This window comes from Corvus brachyrhynchos, unplaced genomic scaffold, assembly GCF_000691975.1.
Source record: "Corvus brachyrhynchos isolate BGI_N302 unplaced genomic scaffold, ASM69197v1 scaffold83, whole genome shotgun sequence".
NCBI classification, from domain to species: domain Eukaryota; kingdom Metazoa; phylum Chordata; class Aves; order Passeriformes; family Corvidae; genus Corvus; species Corvus brachyrhynchos.
In genome coordinates, this window is record NW_008238464.1 from 739,422 (window position 1) to 749,268 (window position 9,847).

General features: G+C 39.4%; 1 protein-coding gene across 1 annotated transcript in view; it reads left to right on the plus strand.

Annotated features, from left to right (window-relative positions):
* Positions 1–9,847, plus strand: part of ATP10A (ATPase phospholipid transporting 10A (putative)) — a gene marked incomplete at its 5' end in the record, with an annotated part of 112,515 nt that overhangs the window by 35,883 nt on the left and 66,785 nt on the right. Inside the window, one exon of the mRNA XM_017736966.1 lies at positions 8,525–8,729. Within this exon, the coding sequence (XP_017592455.1) occupies positions 8,525–8,729 (205 nt within the window). The remainder of the gene's footprint in view (positions 1–8,524; positions 8,730–9,847) is intronic.

Consider the following 9,847-nt stretch of genomic DNA (forward strand, 5'->3'; position numbering starts at 1 on the left):
TTTTTTTCTTTCCTCTTTTAGGTCTGTTAATAAACTTCTTTATATTCTTTCAAGTTTGGTGCCTGTTTTGCATTTCTCCTAATTCTTATCTCACAGCAGATAAACAGTAATGAGTATTTTGGACCAAACCACTACAATTTGTAACCTAAATTCTCCCTAGGAAGAGTTCCTGCTTTTTCTTTAACTGTTTAGGCAGCAGGCACAGATTCATGAGGTTTGTGTCATTAGGTATCTACTGTTTCAGTGGGTTCCCTTCAGCAGGGCATGATTTCTTCTTCTATGTTTTCAAAGCACCGAGCTCCGCTGAATCTTTTTGCAGTGGCTTGGAGCAGCACTTTAATGGAAATATTCAATGTTAATATCTGTGATGGCTCTGAAAATCAGACGAGAACCTTACCTGGCTGTGAGACAGGTCATATCTAGGCTGTTCTTCCACTTCCACCTCCTTGTATGATACCATTTAGAAAGTCTCAGCACTAACCATTCACTATCTGTCCTGCTATATATAAAGCAGCTGATATTCTTCTCTCCCAATATATCTGTTTACTGGAAGAGTGATAGGGCTTTTTTAGCATATTTGGCAGCAAACATAAGAGGTTGAGAATCATACCACTTTCAGGAACCCTAATACTAGACGCCTCTTGGAACAGTCTTGTATTGAAATCAAGTTCTAGAAGACAGATTTTTCTTCCTTCAGTTTGTATGAAGTTCCATTACATGTTCTGTTTTTATGTTTCATGTTGTTATCGCAACAACAAGTTTCTTGGCTGAAAAATCATTTATTCCGAGTAGTAAATGTTTCATTACAGTTAACAATAGTGATGTTTCTTTCAACTTGAGGTATAATGGAGATAACACTGCCAAGAAAAGTTAAATTACTGCTTCCACATTATAAGCCTGAATTGCTGAGGTTTCCTGGGTACCTTTTCATAGCAAGTTTCACTAATAGCAGAAAAATTAGCAGTTTTCAGAAAGTATGAATTTGATAAAAGGCACCTTTATGCCTCATCATTGCTATATACACAGATTTGCTTCTAGGAAATGTAACAGACATTTGCACATGCTAATCCTCTAAAAAAGAAAAAAGGATATTTGAAGTCCATTAAAATAATGCCCTTAAAATAATGTGAAGATATGGAGTCTATGTAGAAACTTGAGTGATGGAGAAATTTCTTCCTCTTCAGTGTTTCTCAAAAACACACTCTGCTAATCTGTTTCGTCTGATTAACATCAGATTCAGAGTCTCTTCATGATTTATTTTCATAAAAACAGATGTCATCATTTGTGGTGAATGGAGACATATTCTGGGCATTATGTAACCTCCTTTGGCATTAACTTATGCTTCATGTTTTTCCTTCATTTTGCCACAACATTGTAATTGTACCCAAATGGTTCTCAACATGTTTCCATAGATACTTGACATGTTCAGACTTTGTGGAATGTATGCCATGGTCTCACAGATAGCTCTTGTTTTTAAACTCTGAGTTCTGCTACACCCATAGTTTTCAAATCATAATCAATACTGGTTGTAAGAGTTTTGTTCACATATTTCAGTGCTGTCCCCCAGCTCTTCTTTTGTAGCCTGTGATAAATTTTGCAACATCTCTGCTTTCCACTGAAGTTTGCATAGAGTGCTATGGGCTCCCTTAGTGGGAACCCTCTCCACACCTGCAGGTGTTGGGAGAGGTGGGGGACTGAAGGTGGAGGCTCCAGAGCAGGCAAGAGAAAGAACAGATGATTTGGGAAAACAGTATGAGCATGAAGGACCTATGGAGAAACAGCTATGATGTTAAAAAGATAAAGATAGTCTGGCCTGATGTGACACTTCTGTGTTTGCATTAGTTTGAGGTTCTCCATCAGAAGTTGCTGCTCTGCTTGGGCCCTGCTAATTAGCTCCAAGTTTTTTTATTTAGTTCCTAACCAGAAGACTTGTCACAGCACTTGTGGGCAATTGATTGGAACATATTTTAAGTCACTGGGAGCAGAGATGTACCTGAATCATTCTTTTGTGCTACTCCAATCTATTTCTACCTCCTGATATGAAAAGGAAGGACCTGGCTGACATCAAGAACAGATACAAAGTATGCTTTGTACATGTACAACAGCTCTTTGACTGTCTTTTGTAGAGAGCTTTTCCTCTTCCACAGACTTAACTTCTTGCTGTTTCTTTAAAATCCTACTGGTTCAATGGCCAACCTCAGCTGGCAGGGAAGGCAAAGGAGTCAGATTTCTTTTGAAGTAAAGAAGATTGTTACTTCAAAAGCAGGTCCGCGGATGGGCTTGGACTGGGAAAAGACATTTTATCTGGATGTTTTGAGAGGCTTGAAAACCTCTGGGTTGCAGCTGCAATGTATGTAAGAAGGGGTATGCTCTGTAAGCCAGGTCAAACAGGCTGAACACCCCAAAAAGTACAAGAGAACATCTTCCAGTCTTCTGGTACACGTATTTTACAAGCCCTGCTGAGATGAATGTAGGAGCCTATGCTGGGACTAAGCTAGGGCAGCGCTACATAGAAGCACGGGTGCCCCAGCCACTGGATCTGATGAAGCAAATCTGCATCAGCCATTCCCACTCATTAACTGTAATATTTTTCAGTGGAGAAGTACAGGAAGTAAGAACTTATTACCTAGTAGTCCCCATCCTCTCAATCTAATGTATAAAATTTCTAGTATGCAGACCTTACACAAGTGGAACAGATTACAGCTCTATGGCCTTCATACTTCTTTGCCAAGTATTGCTTATGATAATTTCCCCAAACTTAAAAAAAAAGAAATTATAGAGAAAAGGCAAGATATGTTTTATCTTAAGTTATTATTATATACATATATATAGAAGTTATCTTAAGTAATTTTTAATAATTCCTTATTATGCCCAAATAGTTAAAATACACTCAAAAGAAGTAAACAATTAATTTTGTAATTTCTAAATGGAGACAGTTTGAAAATCTTCAGCCTTTTGCAGATATCAAGTGGTGTCTACATGTCCAGAAAGCAAAATTATGGGCATGATCGTTATCATCTCAAGTTGCAAAGGAGACCAGAAGAAGAAAAAGCATAATTAATATGAAAAGGAAATGCCATTTATGAGTTTCTGTGTTTCTAAATTAGAAACTGACATTAAAAAAAAAAATCATCAATAGTTTTTGTTTGTTCAGTTTTTGCTGAACCAAGTAGCAGTTTTGCTGCTAATCAAAGTCAGTCTCAAATTTGGCACTCACCTGCAGGCTGTTCTGCCTCAAAACAGAGCATTGGCCAAATATATGCAATAGGTAGACTAATGCAAATTTTTAATAGGAAAGAAAGTATTTTTCTCTGTGTTCATACACTTGAGAGGATGTTTCAGACTCTTCTGTGTATATTCAAGAGCAGATATGCCAGGACAATGGCACTTTATCCTTGCAGTTTGACTCCTGCCAGGGCCACATCTGCTGTTGGCTAACAAAAGTGTTGATGTCAATGCAGCTGTACCAGCTGACTTTTCAGCTATTCATCTTTAGATTTCTGTAGTGTTTACCTGTAACAATATGCTCAGAAAAGTGAAAGCACTGGAAAGTTCTACTTCCAATTGTGGCAGAGATGAGCATGAAGATTTAACCCACTTGACTGTTTAAATCACAGCTGACAGATACATTCTTTGCATGCAAGCGTATTGATAAAGATTAGGTTGTGTGCAGAAGGATGCACTTTTTTAATATTTGAGCTCAACATAACACATTATAATACCTGAGCATAGCTGTCTGAAATTAATAGTTCATCATTGTGATTTAAATGGAGAATAGCAACAATATCTATTCCTTCTGCTGAATGGCATTAGTTCCTGGTAGCATATTGATTTGTAGGACTTAGATCTAACTCTCCCAAGATTGAAAGATTTAGTATCTCTGACTTCTTCCTGTGGTTCATCATGGTTTGCAGCATTTGTTTCTTGTAGTATTAGCCTTAGGTGTATTGTAGGTAATAAAATGTATCTTCAGGCTCATGATAAATGAGGGCAGGTAGAACTAGAGTTGTGGGGTGTCAGCTTCTGGGCTTAATATCCATGTCAGAGTTTCCAGTGACCATTTCAGGGGACTGGACTCACTGAGATGCTGCCTCCCATTCCTGTGTTCCTGACAGAATTCTTTGAGCCTTTCAACAAAATATTCCGAGAGGTTTGCTGATGTTTACTTAAACTTGCCAAAAGCTTTTGTTAAAAGTCCCTTGCAAACAGTGCCTGCAGCTGCCACAAGTGAGTGGTTTAGGCCACTTCAGGAGTCACAATGAAAGGTATTACCAAAAGCAGGTTTTAATATAAATTTGTGAAAGCATGACGTAACAGAGTTTGATGGCAAGGTTCACTCTATTACTACAGAGATGAAGCACAGAGGGAAAGTAGAATTATAATCAATTTTGCATGATTTACACAAGAGCCAGGGTAAGGGTAAGGGTGCAAGGGGTAAGAGAGATTTCCCCATTGAGTCATGAGTTATGGAGTGGACCCCCTGCTTTCTAAACTTCTAATGGAACCTAAGTGCAGCTCAATCCAAAACTTCATCTCAGACTTTGTCCACGGGATATCTAAAAGATTTAATAGGGAAATCCTGATGTTGAGTCACAAGATTCTTGCTTTCTAAACTCCTGAGGCAACCTAGGTGTGGCTGAGTCCAGTCTTAGCCTCAGACCTGGGCAGCGGTTTATGTCTGAAGGATTTAGCAGCACTCAATAATTGACTAATTTAATATTTACAAAGTGATTCAATAGGATTAACCTTAATCAAAATAGTAACTCAGTTATCTGTAGGGTGTGTGTGCGTGTGTGTGTATATTTATATATATGCACAAAGGTACTTGTTAAAGTTCCACTTTGTTTCACTGGAGTGTCAGTGAATTACTCACACTGAATGTCTTAGCATTTCTCAGTGGGAGAGGCTTGAGTGTCACGGGCTGGGGGATGTTGGCCCAGGCTGACTCACCAGCTTTTGGTGACAGTCCTCCCAGTACTGCAGCATGACAGTCTGCAAGCTCTGAGCAGCATCCCACTCTGAGGGACACGCTGGTACAGCCTGCTGTGGTCTGGTAGAACTCAAAGGGCCTCACTTAGGACCACTGTTTATAGGGTCACAAGATGATTGGCTTTTTTTTCATTAGTCCATTTCCATCCTGACTATAACCCAAGTTGATAATTACTGAAATTATCCCAAAGCCCAGTTTCACTGGGGTTATGATTCAGGTGGGTAATGTTCCAAGGCTATATGGGGATGACCAGTTATTTCTTGTTCCCCTCCTTTGGTCAGGCAGCAGGTGTCCCTGATATGAACAGTGCCGCTCCACCTTAGCCATGCAAGAGTTCCTGGTGTGGTCAAGGAACATTTCAGCACCCAACTCATTACACAAAGGCCTAACAAGGATTATTGAAATTGTAGAGCAGGCTTGAGGAGGTAGAGCAGAGCCCAGGAGGGGTAGGGAATGCACCACCACAGAGCCCTGTACTGTGACTGCAGTATTGCCATTGTTTTGGACTCCTTCTCTTACAGAAAGTCTGGCATTTCTAACTCTCTATATTATATAATTTTACTGGCACAATATAACAGCAAGAATAAACATTTACTAGGTAATATAAAACTTGGACAACAAAGTTCTGTCTCTGCAGAATCAAAGGAAAAATCTTAACCTTATCAATGGGGTCACTTGGTGTGTGTGTAGTGGCTGCAGGTTATGATGGCTGTCCAAGGTGAGCTAACCTGCATGTTCAGAGGACTAGGCTGAACATGTTAAAGGAAAGCTTCATAGGGCCTGATGTATTCATGGTCCAGATAGTCTCCAAACCACCCAGTGAAGACAGTATCATGCCATACTCTGCAGAGAATGCTTGCAGTGACCACTCACTGGCTGCAGTGAGACAAGTCTCAGTTCAGAGCTCTGCTAGAGGACACAGAGCAACCCGGTCTAAAGAGGATTAGGAAGTAATTTTCCATGAAGACAGTAATTTTCCATCTACTATTGACCCTTGTTAGCAAAGAGCTGATCAAGTGGAATATGGGGCCAAATTGTTCCCGTGTGCCTAATGAAGGGGGCTGGGCCCTGGTGCATGTCCAAGAGGTCTTACATTCATAGATTTATTGAATCATAGAATGGTTTGGCTTGGTAGGGACCTTTAAAGATCACTTAGTCCAATACTCCTGCCAGGGGCAGGGACACCCTTCACTGTATCAGGTTGCTCAAAGCCCCATTTTGAACACTTCCAGGGATGGGTCATAGACTGCTTCACTGGGCACTAGCCTCACCATATGAAATTTCTCCCTTACGTTTCATCTACATCTATCCTTTTTCAGTTTAAAACCATTACCCCTTGTCCTGTGGCTGTAGGCACTGGTAATAACTGTCTTTTTTACAAGTCCCTTTTATATATTGAAATACCACAATAAGGTCTCCCTGAAACCTTCTCTTTTCCAGGCTGAACAACTTCATTTATTCAAGCCATTTGGCCTTGTGTTCACTTGTGTTCCTTGTGTTGCTTGATATCCACCCTTCCTGCCACAGTGTACATAGCTGTGGCAGTTGCTAAGCATGTGAGAGATGAGGAAATGCTAAAATAGCAATGCTTTTCAAACAATAGAAATTAAATAAAAAATAGTAGTGCTTATAGCATAGTATGGGACTACTTTCTATTTTTATCATGATCGTGCTTTTGTACTGCTGCTCCTTGTACATTTATACATCACCCAGTTTCACAGTTAAATTAAAAAGGATGAAGAACAACAGACACATGTAAAGGGATTCAGAGTTACAGATTGCAGAGCTAACAAACGCTTCAGATCTGCAGTGCAGTAAGTTGTACTGTATTATGGCACACTGGGTTTCAAAGCAATTCATACTCATTAGCAGAGAAAATTAAATGTTTGTTTCAACGTGATTATGAAGAAAATGAGTAATTTCAACACCTAGTAAGTGTATTACCTGCCTTTGTTAGATTATCATGTTTTACACTTGGTTTGTACTAATCCTTTTCAGGTTTTATCAAAATAGAAATCACAGCCATAATTTTCATTCTTTCCCTTATAAACTGGATGTTATGAAAAGACAGTGAAGAAATTCTGGGGTATAAAACCTGATCTGATACATCCTTGTTAAGCTACCTGACCCTTTATCATTCAGGATTTTGGCTAAATACATGAATAAATGCCAATTAAGTTAGTAATTCCTCTAACACCAGTGAAGGCATGACTGTCAGTAACTCCGAAGTAACAATGTTGTCAGGACTTCCCTGTTTCCACGTGGTTACAAATCTATTCACATTACTGCTGAAAGTGATGTATTTTAAGATAATGTACTTTAAAAAACATAAAACAGCTGTCACCACCTCTCCCCACCCCTCATCAGAATCCCATTCTGCCAGTTAAAGTGCTGTCCCAGGAGACAGTCTCTGGTGACAGTGCCAGCATTGACAATCATCTTGGTCCTCACACAGCAAAAGGCCTTCTAATGGCTTAGAAAAGTGTCAGAATATTAGCTTCCCATTTTCAGGAGGTATTTTACCAAGTCAATATTGGGGCTGTTTTGAAATTTATTTCTTTCAAAATCACAACAAAATAAATCACTTTCCACAAATGCCAAGAAAGCACATGAGTCTGTGCCTGCTGTAAAACTAAAATCTGAAATTTTAGCTAAAATTAATTAAGCAGTCGTGTTCGTTTTCCCTCTTACTCTCAAGAAAAATTTAAAAAATAAAAAAGTAGCAAACTAGCATGACCTTTAAAACTAGAGAGGTTTAGTGCTTGTACTCCAAAATGAAAGGTTCAGGGTAACTAAGCAGGAATTAGCTATGTAACACACAGCACTCTGGCTAGAATGGAAATAGAGCAGGAATACTTAAAAGAAATTAGAGTGTGCTTTCCCAGTAGAGCAGCTAGGACTGCATTTTACCACACAACATGTCCTTGTAGTTCTAGGTTTAGTGATAGATAGTGGAAATTCCTCTCAGTTAGGGATCCTTGTTCAGATCTGACGTGCAGCAGTATACAGTTTGTCCCTGTTGGAAAAAGAGAACAAGGGGAGCCTATCTGAGGGTGCATCAGAGGGTGGCACATGAGGGAGAACATTCAGGAGCCATTCCAAGCAGGTGTCCTGTGCCCAGACCTGTTCTCATTTCCTCTCTTGCCCTAAAAGTGACTCCTTTTCACACAGTATGGGCATTGGCCCTCTCCCCTTCATAGGGTCATATGGGTGACTCAGAGCATGGAGGGAGAGAAAGGAGAATGTGTGAAGCTTCTGTTTACCCTGCTTAGTCAAGTCTGACATCAACATGATTTTTCTCTGGATCTTAAAAGAGGGTCTTGGTAACTCAGACCTGGTTCTGAGTCACTGGGAAATGGCCTCTTGGCATTCTGCATTGACTTTTCCTAGAGTAAATTGAGAGTTCCTGAGGACTTTTGAAAGGCACTCCTATAACAGGTATTCCTGTTACAAATCAAACCAGATTTATCAGAAGGATCTCAGTCTGTGCAATTTTTAAATTTAAAAGTCTTGTAAATGTCCTTTTTTTTTCAGAAATGAGAAGAAATACATAAGCAGATACTGGAAAGAAGTGAAAGTCGGAGACTTTGTGCAGCTTCGCTGTAATGAAATTATACCTGCTGACATATTGCTCCTCTCCTCAAGTGATCCTGATGGGCTGTGCCATATAGAAACAGCTAACCTGGATGGTGAAACTAACTTAAAACAAAGACAGGTGGTGAGGAAGTTCTTAGAGCTGGTAAGTCTCCATTCCTAGCTCTCATTTAAGATAAGAATTTCTTTTGAGTAAGTAGCTGGTTACCAATACACTCCACACCAGCTAAATCTGCTTGATCTAATAGCGCTAATGAACTACTGTTATGGTTGTCATTAAAATGCTAGCACTTGCCGACAACTGATCTCATCATAGTATCAGAAGTTTTACCATCATTTTTCCTTGAATCTGAGTAGGAATTACTTGGGGCAATTGTGTGTGGTTGGAAAATGCTGGAGAATTTAATAGCTTCTATTGTAGCTTGAGTCTTGAAAACACATTTTAACTGCCCAAGGAGAAGATACTTAAATATAAACATGTACTTTTCCTGCCTACAAACCAGATCAGTTTCAATTAGGAATCTGCCTCAAATGTTGCAGAATATCCCCTCCAGCAGCTGGAGCATTAAAGCTTGTAAGATTTAAAGGGACAGCACACATTCGTTCTGGAGGTATCGGTGCTCAAAAACTCTTTTACTGCTCTCACACTGTGCTTATCTCTCCCCAACAGCACTATTTTGAAACAAAACATAATCCAGATCAGTTACTGTCAGCAGAATTAGAGGAAATTACCTGAAGTTTTACTTGCTTTAATGATCTTATTGAAATAGTATTTATTTGTATGCCCTCCTCTCCCATCCCTCTTGCCAGCTAACTCCAGTTTCCTGTATTTGTCAGGGAAAAAAAATTATTTTTTAGAACTGAGCTACATCAGTTCTCCTAGTAGCACTTCTAATTTGAGGGATTTTGCAAACAATGGGAGCTGTTGCTATTACCACTGTCATCAAAGGTAACTAACTACAGAAGCCTGTGGTTGTACTGAGATAGATCAGCATTAATGAAGTTATTATCCAACCAACAGGATAAAAGTCAATGTGCCTTCCAAATAATTCTTCATGGTAGGTAGACTCTCTCTCTAAATAGCCTGTAAAAACATGAGATTAGGACTAGTTTAATGATCAATGATCTCCACACAGAATTTAGACATGACATGGCAGCTACCACCTTGTCAAGAAGCTTGATCAGCTACAGGCCAAATGTTTCAAAAACTCTTACTGTTTCAAAGTTAATTGAATTTCTGCTCACATCTCCCATCCTGTTCCT